Genomic DNA, 19643 nt, shown 5'->3' on the forward strand with positions numbered 1-19643 from the left:
TGTACTTTCCACAAACACAGCATCTATAAACACCTAAGCAAAGGTGTTGGCTAATTCCTAAAAAGCAGTGGAACATTCTGGCAGAGTGTGTCTCTAGATTCTATCTTTCCTGTTCTGTCTCTGTTGCTTTTTGATGCTCCAAGATCTCGCCGTTTTTAAATGGCAAATGATGCCGTTTTATTATTTTCATTCTTTCTGCTTCTTATTTATCCTGTCTGTAATGACAAGTTTTTGTCATCATTTATCCTCTGTAAGATAATCCTAAGAGTTATAAAACAGAAACAATAATTGCTATCACCTTTTTAAAGAAAATAGCCCTTGCAATTACTGTATAAAGATATTCTGATAATAGTATCACTGGATCACAGCCCGATCCTACAGCAAGGGTCTTTTGGAGAGATGGTTTCTTATACACACTTGTAATTATTTTAGCCCCTTCACAGGTCACATAGAAAGTTAATTTCAATCGCTGCTAATTTCCATCCAACAAGAGCGCAGTACTTTAAACCACCCAAAATAATTGGATTCAAAACAAATTTAGGAAATTGAGTGTGTTAGAAAGCAAATAAAAATATCCTTTTGGTAAGGAGGAGGGTGAAAGTAGTAAAAATGGCCTTTTTTTCCTCCCTTCTTTCCCCTTCACAACTTTGCCATTAAAGTTGCACCTACAGCTAGAAGTTTGTCCGTGAAAAATGGTCATTTTGTTTCTCTGCTCAAAGAATGTTATTAAAATGCTAATTTAAAAGAAAAAGGAGTTAAATATCTAGCGATGGTGCATTCTAATTGCAACCATAATGAGCTCTCTAAATGTGCGTGCCCCTGACACACACAGAGCATAAACAGCAGTAAACAGATCATTAGTACCCGCGTTCATTTATTCTGGCGACCTTACCATGACCCCACCGAGGGTAGGGTGAAAAGCAGGTGGATCTGGCTGTGACACCCCCTAGAGGGATCCAGGAAATGAAGCTATAAGCGGTTGTCATGGAAACGCCTATGTGTGCAGATGATGTAACACACCGACAGGCTGTAGGGCTCCGCAACTGGGACGTTGCCTTTCCCTCGCCGGAACAATCTTGAGGATTAAATTATTCATTTCTTTAATTCACAAAGCAAAAGGAATCCTAATTTTCTTGGTGATGTGCAACTCTCTTCCATTTGTCTAAGGTCTGGAACACAGTGACTTGTCAACCCCTCTCTCTCCAAAACCTACCCCAGCTTCCTACATTCTAGCCCCAAGTCACTGAATCTGGCAAAATCAAGTAGAGGAAAGGCAGCAGAAATCTGACTCTCAACGTCTGTACTTAACAAGAGAAAATCTAAGATTGTAAGCTAAAATTGATAATATAGACAGTATCCCTTTCTGATGAGGGCATGTTGACCAGGGACTAAATGTATAGCTGTCCTGAACAAGATGGCTTTGTTTGGAACAGGGCAGGGTCAAGGTGGTACCCAATGCAGAGAGTGTAAAGCAGAGAGGTACCAGCCCCAAACACACACATCACCCTAGCAAGGTGCAAGAAACAGAGAAGAGAAAACGAGCATCTGCTCACCCCCTCCCATGTCCAACTGAGGGACTGGAGATTAATAAAAATAATTCTTCAGAGAATGATTCCACTCTATCCTACCCTGGTTTGCACCAAACAGCCTCGATAACCTTAAGGCAACAGTAGAATAACTTTTCTTCTTTTTTTAAAGGAAGCAGAAAAGACGATCTCTGGAAATTATTTTAAAATAAAAAATATCCCGGCCTGTGCCTCCCCCCGACCCCCCTCCCCATTGCACTTTAGATGAACCTGTGATATTGTAGCAATGGCCCTTGAAGTGCAGTGGGGAGGTGATTTAGGAGAATATTAAAGGCAATGTGGAGATTCAAGGCGCCTCTCTCAGGGAGATCTGGAGAAATACGCAGCACAGATGGGCCGAGCAGATTAAACATTTCCGTCACATTGTTTCCAAATTGTGTTGTGGTGCCTGAGGCTGGTACTGCGGTCAGAGCAAAACAGAGCAGTGCAGAGCTGCGAGCTGCACAGTTTATGGAATACATATTAATACGCCGGTCTCACATGGTATCACAATTCTATCAGCTCCGAAATGGTGCTGTCTCTATTGTTTCTGAATTCTGCACTTGGCACCTTGTTTCCTCCCATCTGCAAAATGTTTACCTTCTCTTTATCCTTTCTCCCTTCTGTAGGCAAAGTTCAAGTTGTGTGTTTCTTTCTCATGTCTTTTTCTTTACAGCCCTGTTACACCTTCCTTCTTACCTTCACAGCTTATGATTTCTCTGTTCTGCATATTCTGTGTTTTGCACACACTTCCATCACCAACAATGTCCGGTTTGTGCACAGGACCTGCACACCTCCCTCGCCTTAACTTGATCATTATCCATTCACACCCAGTTCAGGACATAAGCTTCAGACTTGAGGCTGAATATTCCCTTGCACTCAAGGGCTCTCAGACCCTCCATCCAGCTGACACATTCCTCTTCTCCTCAGAACACTCAACTCTTAGCTGGGGGGTGAGCTTTGTAGAGTTGTCTCCATGCAACCATCAACTGCTTTTGCTGACCACCCAGCCTTTCTGTGTCCTCTTTCTTACACTCACATACCTTCCCTTGCCCCAGATCCAGGCCCATCAATCTCCAGGTTAGCAAGTTACCTGAAATGTAACAATAAATAAAACTGGTTCAATTGAGGCAAATTTAATGATTCATTTTTATTATGATTTATAGACCAAAACTCTGAATAATGGGAAAAAGAGAAAATGATTGCCAAGAACTTAAAACATGGTGTAAAACAGCCTGGAGAGGCCGCCAAGCTACCCAAGGTTTCAGCCAACCACTGAGCTCCCATCCTTTCACAAGTTCCAATGCCACTAATCTACCATCCACCCAACTGGCCACTTCCTATCTCCTTCTGCAAAATCTCTTCCTAAAATAATTTGTGCTAAAAAACAGGCACCTGTTAGTCTTTAGTGAACAATTCCTGTTCTCAGCAGCTGGGAGGGTGCTGAGTTAAAGCCCTCAATTTATTTAATAATTTATGATACCCTCAGAAAGCATTAAATTTCCAGAGTTGGATTTTAGGAGTAGAGAAATTGTGGGCCAATCCAGAGTAAAAATATGATGTCTTTGGGTGACCCTGGAATATTACAATCTACTCTGCTTAGGAATTCAAATTTCCCATCTTTACTAATGATAATGTCTGATGCACAAGCACTAATAACAGAGGTAAGCAATCATAAACCAATAATTCTGTGATTGATTCTCCTTTCCCATACATATATCAAGCATTTATTGATCTTTCATGTTAGGGATTGATTGATTATTCTCTTGAAGAAGAATTCTCTTGTTTACAAGCACTGATATAGTGAACTTTGATGGGTAAAAGAACAAAAGTATGAAACGTTTTCCGGAAATCTTGTTTCACGGAGGCTTATCAAAGCCCAATTCAATGTGAAAAGAGAACATTTCTATTAGGAACATTCTCAGGGGAACTGACAGTGTCAAGCAGCTTGCTCCAAGAGCCATCATGTGGATTTGAATGGAAGCTATGAGAAGACACCACAACTTTTAAGTCACAGTTCAAGAGATGGTGCCTTAGAAGGAGTAAGCAAGCTCCGTCGGCCTTTGAAGAAGGAACAGACTCTGCAGCTGGAGGGCTGAAGCCTAGGAAACCCATCACGGCAGGAATAAGGATTCTTGATTTCCTGTCACTGTATTTTTAAAGGGGGTGGATGGAGATGACCACACTGGGCCAAAGTGCAGATCCAGGCCATAAAGATCATTGTACTTTCCCCCTAGAGCACTGGTTTGGAAACCGTAGAGGGCTCATAAACTCTTGAGGATCTGATGAAAGGTCTGGGCCTCACCCCAGGGACGAGACACATGTACACGTGCACACAAAATTTTACACCAATTTCAAGGAGTTCAAAGATCACTTCACGGCCATCCACAGACAGGCCAGGGGTTCACAGACTCCAGTTTAAGAATCTGTGCCCTAGAGGATGGTGATTTCCTTTTGTTGGAACAGCCTAGGATTCACTGAGCCTAGAAATTGAATTCTCATCCCAAGACAGGATGGTCATTCCAGGTCATGTCTGTGCTACTCCAGGGGAGCCATGGAAGAGTTTATACAAATAGGAACCAGCAGGGAGGAGAGAAATTAAAATGTAGCAATCATGGAGTAGGGGTATTTAATCTCTTTTAAGGCTTATGATAGGCGCCTGCTGGTTTTCCCCCTTATATCCCCTGACACCTACTGACAGGGTATTTGCAGCACCACACAGGGACTCAGGGCCCTGTGACAGGAGGAGCACTGAGGAGGTCCATGATAGTCTTGAAACCATAAACAGCAATGGGAAACCACTGGAGGCAGAGTCAAGCTGAGCGACGTGCCCGTGGTTGGTGACCATACTGCTTTTTGTTTATAGAATTTGCTGTTCTTTTTATGGCAGGTTTGATAGGGTTTTTTTTTTTTCCTTGTTGATGGAGATCAGCAGCATAAATCCTTTTATGGCAGTGTGCAATCCCCCATAAACACTTTTGATTGTTGCTGATGGTGAGCGCTGTGTCTATTTCAGGTTCACTCAATGCTCTGCTCAACCAGGCCAATAGCTTGTGCAACCAGATAATGGAGTCAAAATAGCTAACCTTCATTTTAAGACTCCTTCACTTGGGGGGTTCAAGGAGGTGGGTCAAGGTTGATGTTGAGGGAAACAGATGTTTAATCAAGCCTAGAAATATTTATGATGAGAACAAACCACACATTGCACTATTTTCGAGTGAAAGCCTTCTTAAAAGACTTGGGGAGGCCGGCCCCATGGTGTAGCGGTTAAGTGCGTGCACTCAGCTGCTGGCGGCCCGGGGTTCCAAACCCCAGGTGCGCACGGACGCACCGCTTGTCAGGCCATGCTGTGGCGGCGTCCCACATAAAGTGGAGGAAGATGGGCACAGATGTTAGCTCAGGGCCAGTCTTCCTCAGCAAAAAGAGGAGGATTGCCATGGATGTTAGCTCAGGGCTGATCTTCCTCACAAAAAAAAAAAAGACTTTGGGGCAAGAAGCAAGCACTGATAGGAAGGGTTTGGGTTTTTTTAAATAGCTTTTTATATTCTTCTCTGAAGCATCTTCAATTAACAATTCTGTATAATTAATGTCTTAGCTCTACCTAATACACAGTGTATATAGTGTTACAGGGGAGCCTATATAATTCTGATTCCCTAACATTGTCACTTGTAGGTATGTATCCCCACCCTGAAGGCAGAAACACTTCCCATTGAGGATTTCAGGTCTCCTGGGAGCATCTTGGTATTTTTCTGATCTTTCCAAACATCTGGGCAAAAAGAAGTCAACTTTATTGAAAACGATCTCAGGAATTCAGTTCTCTCTGCCATCCCAAAACTAAAATCCAAGAATCAGCAACTTAATAAAAATGCAGTAAATTAGCACCTCTAGACAAGAGCAGAGTTCATTCAGAGCTGGGGTCTGCCTGGCTGAGCCAGTACTCTCTCCATTTTAATAGTTTAATAAAAATTAGCATAATTAACGAACATCTGTATGATCCAGAGTGGTGCAATTTGGCACTTGGAAACGAGGGCTTAAACATGATTGCTGTGAGTTTAATGTTGTTTTAATTCTTTTTGGCACTGTGCAGTGAAATAAACGTTTGGTGGTGATAGTTCTCGGCCGGATCTCATTTGCATTTTTCTCCCTTTGATTATGAGCAATTGTGGACTCCCCAGCAATTCATCAAAGTAGAAATTATTTTAAAATACCTCGTGGTGTTCAGACTGGGCTGGAGCAATGCATGGGGGGTGGTAGTGGAAGAGGCTAGAAATTTTCCATTCATGCTTTAAACATCTCAGCCCTGCAGCCCTTTTCGGGTATCCAGCCAAGGGATGAAATCTGGATAAGACAGTCAGAGTGCAAGACCTGTAGGTGCTTTGATTAAGCTCCTAGGCTCCCACAGCAGGATACATATGGTCTCTGAGACTGTGCAATCCTCCTTACACTTCTGCCTGCTCTTTTGTTTTGAAGGGCAGAGAGTTGATTTCACTCATTTCCATTCTCACCACTGTGGTGAAACCACCACATCTGTGGTCGGCAGGGTCAGTGTTCCCCTCCAGCAAGAGCGCCCTGACTGGGAGCCCGGACTTTGCAGGTGTCCTGCTGTGCCTCATCTGCTTCCTGTTTGCACCCTCTTCGAGTCGGCAGAGAGGGCCTTCCCAAGGCTCGGTCCCTACTCCTGGCTAAAGGGGCCCGCTGCCAAGCTTCAGATCCCTAGGGAGAGAACGCCCTAAGGGAGCCCCTCAGGTGATGAGGATGACAGCATCTGGCAGGTAGAAGACCACACTTCACACGTTTAGGCAAGTTGACTTTGATCAGAAGACTGTCAGACAACATTGTGCCCACGCTCTATGAGATAGCAGAACTAAGGCTAGCGTTTTTATGAGTTACAGTGAGAGAGGAAAACAGAGTATGTGTTTCCCCTTCACAGCAAGGCCGCGTAGACGTGGCATTCCGGCGACGTCCTAACACAAGGCAACACTACAAGAAAACTTAAGGCAGAAACTGCCCTAACTTCAGTATTGGGAAATGGACAGTGACATAACTTGTACTGAGAGGAGCTCTGAAATGTCCTGACAAGCATAGGCTAAGGAATTCTGGGTGATTTCCCATAAGGCAGTGCAGACTTTGGGGGAAGTTGGCCAGGGGGAGGGAGGGAATAAGAAAGTGTGGTGGAGACAGTGGGGGACAGGTGCTGGACACATTCATTTATTTAAGGCTGATTTTTAAAAGGTAATTCCCTGTTCCTTTTAGGATCAACTCAGTAGTCTCACTTCTTATGGCATTGGAGACTCTCTTCATGGTATTTAGGGAGCCATTTGGGGAAACTCTCTCCAAAGGCAGTTGCTCTCTTCCTGTCACAGCTAGTTCAATCACCAGGGGAATATCTCGGAGTTAGTTGTAACTAAAGCTGCTCAACTGAAAGTGTAAATCCCCACTGCTCCCTTCATGTCTTCATAACCTCATTTAACAAGTATTTTTTGGCCCCATTCTGTGCCGGGTACCATGCTGAGTGCTGGGAATACAGCAGCAAACAAAACCAACAAGATCCCAGCTCTCACGGAACTTTCCACGTAGCGACTGGCACTGAGACAAAGGCAGGCAGATATAAGGCAGCATGATGAACTCATTTCCGGGAAAGCACAGGGCACAGCACTGTGGACCACATGGCTGGTGCCCCCACACCATCAGAGGGTGGCAAGGAGAGCCTTCCAGAGAGTCTAGAGACTCAGGGATTCAGATTTGAAGGCTGCTTAGGAGTGAGCCCCATGAAAGGGCAGAGGAAAGTAGAGGCTAAACAGGCAGAGGAAAGGCTCCAAGGTGAGAGCACCTGTGGCCCATGGGAGTAGCTGAGACAAATTCTGTTTTACCAAGGGTCCACCAGATTTAGGGGGTAGATCACAAGGCTGGGCAGTGAGCAGGACCAGGTCACACAGGGCCTTGTCCACCTTGTTAAGAAGTTGACAGTAGGCAGTGGGAACCCACTTAAAGGGTTCAAGCAGAACAGTGATGTTGTCAATGTACATTTTAGAAAGATTCTGGCTACAGAATGAAGAACAGATTGGAGGGGAACAAGAAAGGAGGTACAGAAACTAATTTGGAGGTAGTTTCTGTACTCCTCATGAGAGATGACAGTGACATAACTCTGGGGTATTCAGTGGGAATGGAGAGAAGTGGATAGATTCCAATAATATTTTGGAAAGAGAACAGACAGAACTTGAAGACCGATTGGGAAAGGAGGGTGAAATTGGGAATGACTCTTCGGTCTCTGGCTTGAGTAACTGAGTGCATAGTAGTACCACTCACTGAGATACAAAACACAGTGGGTAAAGATATTTTGGGAGTGGGAATGGAGATAGAGGTAGGATGATGGGTTAAATTTATAGTCTTGAGGCCCGGCCCCGTGGCTTAGCGGTTGAGTGCGTGCGCTCCGCTGCTGGCGGCCCGGGTTCGGATCCCGGGTGCGCACCGATGCACCGCTTCTCTAGCCCTGCTGAGGCCGTGTCCCGCATACAGCAACTAGAAGGATGTGCAGCTATGACATACAACTATCTACTGGGGCTTTGGCGGGGGGAAATAAATAAATAAAATCTTTAAAAAAAAAAAAAAATTTATAGTCTTGAGCAGGTTGACGGACACACACTTGGGTATTGGGATCCAACACTTAGATCTGGGCTGGAGCTATGGTTGTGAGTCATTTACACAGACATGGTGGCTAGACCACAGAGGTGTATAAGATTGCTCAAGGAAAGTGCATCAAGAAGAAGGCTGGGGGCCGGCCCCATGGCTTAGCGGTTAAGTGCGCGCCCTCCGCTACTGGCGGCCCAGGTTCCGACCCCGGGCACATACCAACGCACTGCTTGTCTGGCCATGCTGAGGCCGCATCCCACGTACAGCAACTAGAAGGATGTGCAACTATGACATACAACTATCTACTGGGGCTTTGGGGATTAAAAAAAAATGGAGGAGGATTGGCAATAAATGTTAGCTCAAAGCCGGTCTTCCTCAGCAAAAAAAAAAAAAAAGAGGAGGATTAGCATGGATGTTAGCTCAGGGCTGATCTTCCTCACAAAAAAAGAAAGAAATAAGAAGAAAGTTGGGATAGAACCTTGGAAAACAACTACATTTAAAAGAGTGATAGAGGAAGATGAGTTTGCAAGGGAGAATGAGAAGAAGCAACCAGGGAGGTAGGAGGGAAAACAGGAGACTATATTTATCATAGAAACTAAGAGAAGAAAATGCCTCAGGAAGTCTCCATAGTGCCAGCACTGCTAAGAGATCCAGTTGGTTAAGGACTGAGAAGTACCTGTAGAACCTGAGCAATGAGGAGGTTATAGGAGACCATGGAGAGAAAGTGTAAGTGGAGAGATGGAAGCAGGAGCCTGATTAGAGTGGCTTGAAGAGTGACTAGAAAACAAGAAGTTGGGGCAGTAAGTGAAGTAAACTCTTTCAGTAAGTTTGTGAATTGGCAGTCGGCATAGACTAGTAGAAATGGGAAGGAGATGTGGGGTGGGGACTATTTAATAATTGTTTTCAAAGACAAAGAAACTTGAACACATTTCGGTGCTGATGGAAGGAGCCATATACATTAGAGGCAGAGGTCAGACCCCAGAGAACCTCGTCTCTTAGAAAGAAAGAAAGCAGAAGGGTTACAGATGCATGTTCTGAGGGATAGTCTTAAACCCAAGTACATGTTATGAGGGATAGTCTTAAACCAGGACTTAAACCTCTCCTCCACTTTAATGGGGTTGTCAATACAAGTAAGTTCCTGTTTTGGTGGCTGAAGATTGACAGATCTGATGGCTTCTCTTTTCTCTTTGAAGGTGGAAAAGAGATCATCTGCTAGGAGAGAGGGGAGAGGCAGAGCTGGAGGAGGGGAGATATGCTATCAAAAAGAAACAAAAAGATAACCAGTTGGGGCCAGCCCGGTGGCACAGTGGTTAAGTGCACGAACTCTGCTTCGGCGGCCGGGGGTTCGCAGGTTGGGATGCCAGGCGCCGACCATCACACCGCTTGTCAAGCCATGCTGTGGTGGCGTCCCATATAAAGTGGAGGAAGATGGGCACGGATGTTAGCCCAGGGCCAATCCTCCTCAGCAAAAGAAAGAGGATTGGCAGTGGATGTTAGCTCAGGGCTGATCTTCCTCACAAAAAAAAAAAAAAAAGAGAACCAGTTGGCCAGGAATTTTATCGTGTTACCAATCTGGTTTTCTTTTTTTTTTTCTAATAGAATTCAGCAGCCAGGTGTGCAAAAACAGATAGTTAGCTCCATGGTACCCCAAATCCAGTTGAACTGGTATCTCCCATGCTATTTCCCATGTATTCCTAAATTTTACTTCCTTCAAAAGAAAGAAAACATTTTCTGGTGCTTTCAGGAATAGTCTCATAATGTTCAACATCTGCTATGTTGTTGAGCAGCTCTTCTGTATTCAAGGAGTTTCATTCTCAACCTTGTGACCGCCCCTTCTTTTAAACCCTCTAATTCCCTTTCTTGTTTGCCCCTCTCTGTGGCTCTTATGTCCTGCCTGTCATTAGTGATGTACCTGTCAACCTCTCACCTCTTCCAGGGGAGGAATCTAATGTTTAGAGCACCTACTATGTATCAGAGACTTTGAATTGTTTTTACTAATACAGCATCACTAATATCCCCACAACAAAGGGGAGGCGTGTTATTATCCCTACTCTTACCAAAGAGGAAGTGAAAGCTAGGAGAATCTAAGGTCACATGACTACTAAATGACCAAGTGGAGATCAGATCCCAGTCTGTCTGACTCCAAAGCCCATTACTCTATGCTGTAAGCTCCCAGGGAGCAAGCAATGTCCTGATTCATCATTATGTATCTCATGGGAACTCAAACAGCACTTTGCACATAGAAGATGCTTGGTAAATATTATTGATTTGAACTATGACCTGACTCCTTGAATATCTTTAGTGTTCTGGCATTTTAGGGTATGCCCAACTTTCTCTGAAGAAGCCATTCCACTTTGCTTGGTAAAAAGACATGCTCTTTAGATTCAGCAATGGCATCAAATGTGCTAAGTTTACAATGTAGATAGGAAGATGGCAAAATGAAAGTGGAGTTTGCTTTCCTCCTCTAGACTTTTTAAAATTTAATAATCCCAGCGGGGGGGTTGACTCATACTGATAGTGTCAACAAAGAAACCACCCAACACAAAGAACCTCGCAGTCACCATAAGAGATTAACAGAAGCGACCAAATTCCAACTGAAACCATCCTCTTTTCATTTTTCAGGAGTATAACATGTATGGCTGGTGGGTAGGAGAACTGAACAGCCTCATTGGGATTGTTCCAAAGGAGTATCTCACCACTGCCTTTGAAGTGGAAGAAAGATGAAGGTATCCAATTACCAGTGGATTTGTTGTTCATGCCTTCGTTTCTCTGTGAAGGATGAGATTTGCCAGTGAAGTAGCTTTTCTTCATTTCCAAAAGTGATGCTGATGATTCACCATTGAAAGAGGATGGGTCTGAAAGTGTTTTTCCTAAATTGAGGGCTGTGTCAGTTAGGATTAGGTCCAACTACATGTGACAGACAACTCAAAATAACAGTGATTTAATTAACATAGAAATGTATTTTTCTCTTCTGTAAAAATCTGGAGGTGTGTGATCCAAAGTATCTAGGTCCTAGGCACCTTCTCTTTTTGCTCCACTGTGTGTGGCCAACATTCCCAAGGTTACCCCACAGCCCAAGATGGATGCTCCAGCTATCATGTCTGTATCCTACGCAGCAGGAAAGATAAAATGAAAGGAGATGGGCGCATGCTCTCCTTTTAAGGACACTTCACAGATGTTCCACATACCACTTCTGCTTACATTCCATTGGCCAGACACACCAAGTTGTGTCCAGCATAAAAGTGGAAAGGGGGTTCATTAATAAATAAAAAGGAGAGATGAGGCTGGCCCGGTGGCATAGTGGTTAAATTTGCACGCTCTGCTTTGGAGACCTGGGGTTCGCAGGTTCGGATCCCAGGCGCAGACCTAGACACAGCTCATCAAGCCATGCTGTGGCAGCATCCCACATATAGAATAGAGGAAGATGGGCACAGATGTTAGGTCAGGGCCAATCTTCGTCAGCAAAAATAGGAAGATTGGCAACAGATGTTAGCTCAGGGCTCATCTTCCTCACACACACACAAAAAAAAAATGGAGAGATGGATATTGGGGGACAGCTAGGAATTTTTGCCACAAGGATGGCTCTGGGTTTCTTTATCGCCAGCTCTCAAATCCAGGGCACCATTTCTCCCAAATGCCCATATATTACAATATGGTTGGCCAAGATTAGGAATCCAGTATGAGGATTCCTGTGGAACATGATCAAATTTACTTTTAGGTAATAAGAACATGGCTTGCATTTCATGAGCAAGAACCATATCACATTTTAAAACAGTGGAGTGAGTGCTTGCTTTGGGTGGGGTAACCATAGGAGTTGCTTTGGCGCAGAGTGGGTTTTGTTTAGAATTAGGGGGATGATGGAGGGCACCCAAGGCTAGCATGACATCACTAGCTCCATCTTCCAGCCTGAAATAGGAGCAGCCTTTATTGCTGGGGGTTAAGGATGATGGGTGACAGTGATACAAGCCGTCCTTGGCATCTTCCAGACCAGGGCCCACTCTAGTGTGCAGCAGCAGCTGAGTGGATTCATTTAGGAAAATACATAAGGATAGATCTTACTCTCCGATGCCCTTGTACAAACATGAAGCACCAGCTCGGGCCTGTTGCTCAAGGTCCGACTTGATGACTTTCCCACCGAGGACTCCATTTCCTGGCCATGAAAGCAGAAAGGTGGAATTTTTCTGTCAAATCTAAACAAATTCACCCTGTTTCCCTCTGTCGTTTATTTAATGACAGAGTTGTTTATCTCCCCATTCTCTTTGACCCAACAGTTCCACATCTGGGAGTTTATCCTACAGCTACACTTGCGCACACGCAAATGATGTACACACAAGGCTATTCGTTTGTAAGAGCAAACCACTGGAAATGACCTAAATGTTCGATAGAGACCTAGTCAAATAACTGCAGTACATTCATAGAATTGAATACGATGCAACAGTGAAAAAGAAAAGGAAGCTCTCTGCACTCATGTGGCACACATTCTGAGATATGCTGGTAAACAAACAAACAAAAAAAGCAGTGAAGAAGGGTAGGCCTAATATGCTCCATTTGTGTAAAAAGGGAGTCTCCAATTACTTAGATATGCAGGCGATATCTCTGAAAGGAGAAAGAAAATGATAACATGGTCCTCTCTGCAAGGACAGAGACACTGCATGACTGTGAGACAGGGTAGAAGGGAGACAGTTTCACTCTCTGCCCTTTAATACCGTCTGTATTTTGAATCATAAAAGCAAATTTATGTCTTTTTCCTCCTTTAGGACACATATCCTTCTCTCTATCCTGCCTTTATGAAGAAACTTGATCATCAAGAGCCGCACTCCCCACCCCTGCCGCCCCACCAGCACCACAGACCCCTCCCTTTACTGACCCTGGGCTCTGACGCCTTGCAGTGACTGTAAACCACCAATAAGACGAGTAGGAAGAGGCATATTCGGCAAACCTGTTACTAGACCTGCGTTGTCATCGCTCATCCCATCTCTAAACGTGTCCCCACATCCACTTCTGCCTTTTCCACAGGCTTGTCACAGAGAAGGTGTGAGAGAAGGAAACTCTGGAGGAGGAAGTTGCTGGTTGTTTCGGCTGGTTTGAAAAACACAAATAAACTTTCGATTTGGTTCCCTGCCACGTGTGATAGTGTTGACTTTCTTTTTGTAATGGTATCAAAATGCTGGTTCTGGGCATTCTTGCCACCTCCAAACAAAGTGGGAAGGATGAGCCAGAGAGAAAACAAAAGCCCAGGGAGAGAAGGGGACCTGCAATTCTCTCTCAGGGCAGAATCATCTCTGGAACCCAGGCCTGCTGGTTTCTGGTTGGCTTCTCAGACTTCCTTTGGGTGCCTACTTAGTTATTTTTTTCTCATGTGCTGACTCTCTGAAATGAGATGGGGGTAGAGGCGAGTCCTTGGGGTCAGCATATTGGAGAGTTCCTTTTCAGGCCTCAGTTAACAACCCCACTGTGTCCTGCACCACCAGTCCCAGATAGGGGCCAAGGAAGTGCTTTGGGGAGGACTTGTGTATGAACAGCCCTGTTTCCTGTTCCTGTTGCCTGTACCTAGCACTCGGGGTATCTGTGCCTTGAAGAGGCAGCAAAACATGATGGTTAAGAAGATGAACTCTGGAACCAGAGAGCCTGGGAATAAATCCCAGTTCCCCGTCAACTACGTATGTTCTCTAAAGCAAGTTACTTGACCTTTCCTGCCTCAATTTCCTCACCTTAGAATGGGTCTACGCCATCTCACTGGGTCATTAGGAAGATTAAAGGAGTTAACATGTGTAATTTACCTGGAACAATGCCTGGCTCATAGTAACTGCTCAACAAAGGTTAGCTGTTATCATCGCCTGACTACGTGAGTAATTATGACAGACGGACAGACCGCCTATTCAGAGCGGTCCTGGATAGGCAGTAGCCTTCTTCACCTCTATAACAACCATATGATAGCCCCGCAGTCAGACACCCATTTCACATCACCAAAAGAGAGAAACCAGGGAACCATCAGGGATGTTTTCAGTGGATTCCAAGTGTTGCCAAGGATCCTATACCAGTTATTCATTTCCAGATTTTCTGACCTAGGAATAAAAAAAGGAAGCTTTTTGTGTATGTGATGGATAAAGAGGTAAGAAAAGGCGACAATTTAGGACTGAGAGGGAAAAAAAGAGTGAGATAAAAGGCAATACAGAACTGTCTATGACGTCCCCTCCACTTTACACAGGGTGCTAAAGGAGAAGTAACCACTAGGTGGCAGCATATGAGCAGATGAACCGAAGAGAACCAACTGCCTCCCATTTTAGGGACCTTTACACCAATCCCAACCTACGGGTAAGGACAATGGGCATTGTTCTAAAGTGTTTAACAGAGGGAGAAAACAGAAACCCTTTTCTTGGTCCCTCCCTGGAGAATGCCGAGGGGCCCAAGTCTGGAAGGTTGGGTGGCTAAGAGGAGAGAATACCATTGTGCCACTGCTCTGTGACTGAGAGACACCAGAAAAGGGGATACTAGAAGAGGAAGAGTAGGTGTCTGAGGCAGGGTCAGAAGGAGGATAACAAAGAACCAGGTCAAGGTAACTTCTCCACACTCTGCACAGTTCAACGTTCTCTCAATAGCATGGCCATTGGCTTCCAGCATTTAAAACAAAATCCCCTTAGCGCAATATTCCCTTCTATACCTGTAGACCTGAGGAAACAACCATTTGCCCATCTGCAAAGGTCTTCTGGCACCTCTATCCACTGCAGGGTAGGCACCACAGTTAGACCTCTAGCCCTTCGAGCTGTAAAATTTAGTGGAAAAAGAAATAAGATTGGCCCTAAAAGATATAAACAAATGGACTGATGGGGAATCTGGTCCATAGCCATGTGCCTATCTTTGACATTGTTATATGCAGGAAAAGATAAAGCAAGTTTGATAAACTGATGAGACTATCTACAGGCTGAAGGGCATTCTCGCTAGGGGAAGGTTCTAAAGGAGACCTTTCGGAAGCAGTGGATTTCTACAGCCTGTCTGAAGCTAAACCTCACCCAGCAATACTGCTCCTCACTCAATTCAACAGCCACCATCTCAGCCAACAGCCTCAGAAAGCAACTGGCTAATCAGATTACCACTTCTCTGTCTGACTCCACTAACCAAATGCCCACCTTACTGCCTGTGACTAACTGGATAACTGGGGCATTAGACCACTTAACTAACCACATTATATGTAGAATGGCTTCTTAATAGGCAGTAATTGCTCTGGCATGTGAAATAGGAGAGGGCTAGAGGTGGGAGACTTTTTCCTTCCTTGATTTTATGTAAAGGAGGGAAAATAAGAAAGCTAAGATCCTAAATTTAAGAAGCAAATATATGTCTACCTTTTACAGATAAATAATAATTTAGACAGAACTCACTGACATCCACTGGATAATCTGACCGGGGGCTGGCACGGTTTGGCCTGCCTTGTCCACACTGATATCTGAGAATATTACATGCTCTGAAAGCAATCTTTCAGCTACATTTCATTAAAAATACGTTTTCTTCTAGTGTGTTTTCTCTGTCATCCATATAGCAAAATAGCATGGACACTGTTTGGCAATTACCTCAATATTAAATTTTCCCATACGATGGCCTGTTATATCTCTTGGAAATCTGTATTTAATTCAAAACCAACTACATCGTTCCCTCTGGTGAATAAAAACGAGCAAGAGAAGAGAATTCCTATTAGGTCTCATTCCCTAAACCCAGACGGTTTGATTCCATTTAAACGGAGAGCCACGTTAAAAGGCGGAGCTGACTCAATGTCCTCCCTCCCCTTGGAGACAGATACTTGATCTAAACAGAGTACATCAGGAAGAGCCTGGATCTCAGGTTATCTTAACACCTTTTTTTGCACTTCAGCTTGCTCAGTTGCACCACCTTATTTGTAATCAGGATCTGAAAGGTGGTGACTTGGACAAAAACCACCCAAAAGCTGCCACGGGCAAGGAAACGAAACGAAAGACTCTCCAAATTCTCTGTCCGCTGCTTTGCTTATTCAATCACTCGAGTTCTGCAGTTAGACACCTCCAGTGACACATTTTCAAAATCCACATTTCATGCCAGTTGCTTGCATCACAATAAAGCAGTGGTACAAATGCCAAGAGCAAGATAACGCATGGGTTGGGGGAAGGGGGGAAACACTCCTGCCATTAAAAACCAGTTTAGAAAAATGGAGTTGAAGAGAGGAAAGAAAAAAAAAGAAAGACAGAAACTGAAGTATGTTCTCTTTTTTTGCATCTTAGGAACAAGACTCTCAGATGCCAGGGACAGAGGTACTTCAATCTTTGGCCAAAAAGAAGCCCTCCCCGCAGGTCTCCTCTCCAGGAGCCGCGCTGTAAGGAGAGATCTTGAGTGGCCCTGATTTGCTAATTCCCAGAGCACCAACAAAATCTGTGGAGCTGACTTGAGAAAAGCAGCCATCCACACAGAGGATTATCCCTGCTACACAGCCCAGTGACTCCAGCTAATTTTCTAGTTTGTGGATTACCATAGTCCCCTACTCCTCCGCCTTCCCTCCTGCCTAGCTATTTCATTTCCCATTAGAATTCACAGAGATTGGGTAGGGAGTTTGAAACACAAAAAAAAGAGATTTTTCTTCTTCAAGGGATTTGAATTAGCCTCCCTATAAACCTATCAAAAACTGTTCAGAAAACATGCTGTTTTTTTTTTCGTTAGTATGAATCCACCATTCTTTTGCAACTCTTTGAAATTCAATTAATGATACATTTTAGGATACAGCCCATTTTGTACAAACATCTTTTACAAATATAATGCCTCCCCTAAAACTACTGTATTAGAGAAAACCAAGGTACAATTAATAGGGTGACCATATAATTTATTTTTCAAATGGAGCACTTCTAAGATTGAAAGAGGGAGTTATTAATAATGATGCCAAGACCGCAGGTGTAAACTGGGATGAGTGGTCACTCTAAAAATAAGGCAAAATGGGTTGCCCAGTCACCAAGGGAGTAGGGGGTAGATAGAGAGATCACCTGGCTCTCCTGGTACAGGGGTTGGCAACGTCCCTTCTAATGAAGTCCTCTCCCCTGCAGGCCTGGTTCCTAGGCAGACCCTGCCAACTAGGCTTTCTTTTGCTGATGCCCAGGCTGTTGTGACAGGCCCGGTGCCTCTGGCATCAAGCTACTTGTGGGGTTGGCGGGTTGTCAGCAGCTGTGTGTGCTCAGTTCCCTCATGGGGCCCCCCCATCACAGCCCACCACCCCTCCACCTGGCAGAGTGCCACTGAGGGAAGCATTTTTGTGGCACTGGGCAATAGTATGCCACTTCCTTGCCTCCTGTTTTGGGAGTGAGTTCCAAGAGGCTTCTAGTACTGGTCCTCAGAGCGCATCTGGTTCCACTGTAGACGTTCTTGACCTGATGGTGAGCAGCTGGCCACCTTTTATCCCCACACATCCCATCATGGAACAGAAAACAGGCTGCAAACACTTCCCTTTTACCACGGTCAGACACTCTGGCATTGCTCTGCCTTGAATCACCAAGGGGGCACCCCCTACATTTCCTGGATGCCTCCCATGAGTACCCTGCTAGGCCTGTCACTAACATATCCCACCTCTGGGATAAGCGCCTGGCATCTGGAGATTTGAGATCATTTCTTCAACATCTCCAAGGCAGTGCAGTAGAAAGTTTAGGGCGGCAGAACTTGGAGCTTATTACTTCACTCTGTTAGTGCAGGGTTTCTCAACTCGGCACTGTTGACCTTCTGGGCCAGAAAATTTTATGTTGTTGGGGGCACTGTTCAGCAGCATCACTGGTCTCTACCACTAGATGCTAGGACTACTCTCCCCAGTTCTGACCACCAAAAATGACTCCAGACATTGCCAAATGTCCCCTGGGAATAAAATCACCCCTGGTTGAGAACCATTGTCTCAGGGCATTTGGGTGTGCTTAGGGCCAAGCAGAGAGAAACTGCCCTGCCTTCCAGAAGTTTGTGCTTAGTGATACAGAAAAGCTCACGGCTAGGTTGGGCAGACATAGAGTATAAATGCCATGAATTCCTCAGGGTTTAAGAACCAGCAAGCCAGCCCCTCTGCTCCACAAGCACCTCTGAGATCTGCTTGCCTGCACTGCTGCAGATTTCACGACGAAAATGATGTTTTCAAATGAATAAGCCCATGCTTGCCGATTTAGAGAGCTGCATTACAGTGAGTTTCTCATGTCTAGAGCTCTGTCGTTACCATCCTTGTCTCTCTTTTCTGTGACAGAAATGTAAAAGGGGAGCCCTGAAACTCTTGATCAGGACCAAGTGAAACGCTGGGTACCACTTCAGAGCCAGATACACAGGTTCACAGAAACACAAGGCAGAAGACAGCTGCAGTTGAAAGGGGACGGCTGGGTTCCCTCCACTTCGCCCTGGGTGGGGCTGGTGCAGCGCTGACTGCAATCCCCAGGCAGAAGCGGGGAGAGTCAGAACAGATTGTCATCTTGCGGCTGTGATTTTCCTGGTCCTTCATGTTAGTTTAGGGGAAAGTTTTCTCATATAAAATGACTCCCAAGAGCTCTGTCAAGAACCAAAATTATAAAACAAAATACAACCAAAACTCACTGCCTTCTCAGGAGGCCAAGATAGGATGATGGTCCAGTGCCTTTGTTGTCTTTGCCTGCACAGGCCAGACAGGAGGGCCATCGCTGGCCCCAGTGCCAGCCAGAGCCCTGTCGATGCTGCCTCCCATGGGCCCTGAATCTGAGGCACCTGGAAGGGTCATTAGCAGGATTGGAACTCATCCCTCTGCTGGGACTAGATCATAATTACAGTAATTTTCTAACAGAGCTCGGCAGTAGGACTGTTTAATCAGCATCTGACTCCCCTGTGCTCCCAGCCCTCATCACTCAAGGAGAGGAGTGGGATGGCTCTTAAAGAGACAGTGCCCGCCTTTCAGCATTTTGAACAGATGTGCCCTAATTGGCAGAATATATCTAAGTCTCGTAGCTTATAGCAGGCAGGTTGCATTGCCTCCAACAAACCGCCTCGCACTCTCACTATTCTGGGCCTTCTGCTGGAGGGATTCGGGTCAGGCTGCTGGTGGGCCTGGCTTCCCACACCAACCTGGCAACCAGGGGAGGGGACACACACAGGGCTAGAGCACCTATGGAAGGATCTAAACCAGCTGGCCCCTTCCAAATGGGTGGCATGAAGGAAAAAGTGCTTGGCTGAAGGATGGGACAGAGGGACTTGACAGCCACAGATGATAAGAATTTTGGCTGGTGGCTTCCCATAATCCAGAGATTACAGAAACATCTCGGGGCTGGCCCGGTGGCATAGTGGTTAAGTTCAGCACGCTCCCCTTTGATGGCCCAGGTTTGGAGGTTCGGATCCCAGGCATGGACCTACATCACTCATCAAGCCATGTTGTGGAGGCATCCCACATACAAAATAGAGGAAGATGGGTGTAGAGGAGAAAGACTATTCTCTACCCACTCTGGGTCC

At 45.1% G+C, this 19643-nt stretch overlaps 1 protein-coding gene across 1 annotated transcript in view; it reads left to right on the forward strand.

The window, feature by feature from the left end:
- The window catches only part of SKAP1 (src kinase associated phosphoprotein 1), a 257023-nt gene extending 246083 nt beyond the window's left edge, over nt 1-10940 (forward strand). Inside the window, exon 12 of the mRNA XM_058560762.1 lies at nt 10818-10940. Within this exon, the coding sequence (XP_058416745.1) occupies nt 10818-10919 (102 nt within the window). The 3' untranslated portion in view covers nt 10920-10940. The remainder of the gene's footprint in view (nt 1-10817) is intronic.
- The last annotated feature ends 8703 nt before the right edge of the window (nt 10941-19643 follow it).

This window comes from Diceros bicornis, chromosome 18 (assembly GCF_020826845.1).
Source record: "Diceros bicornis minor isolate mBicDic1 chromosome 18, mDicBic1.mat.cur, whole genome shotgun sequence".
Classification (NCBI taxonomy): Eukaryota; Metazoa; Chordata; class Mammalia; order Perissodactyla; family Rhinocerotidae; genus Diceros; species Diceros bicornis.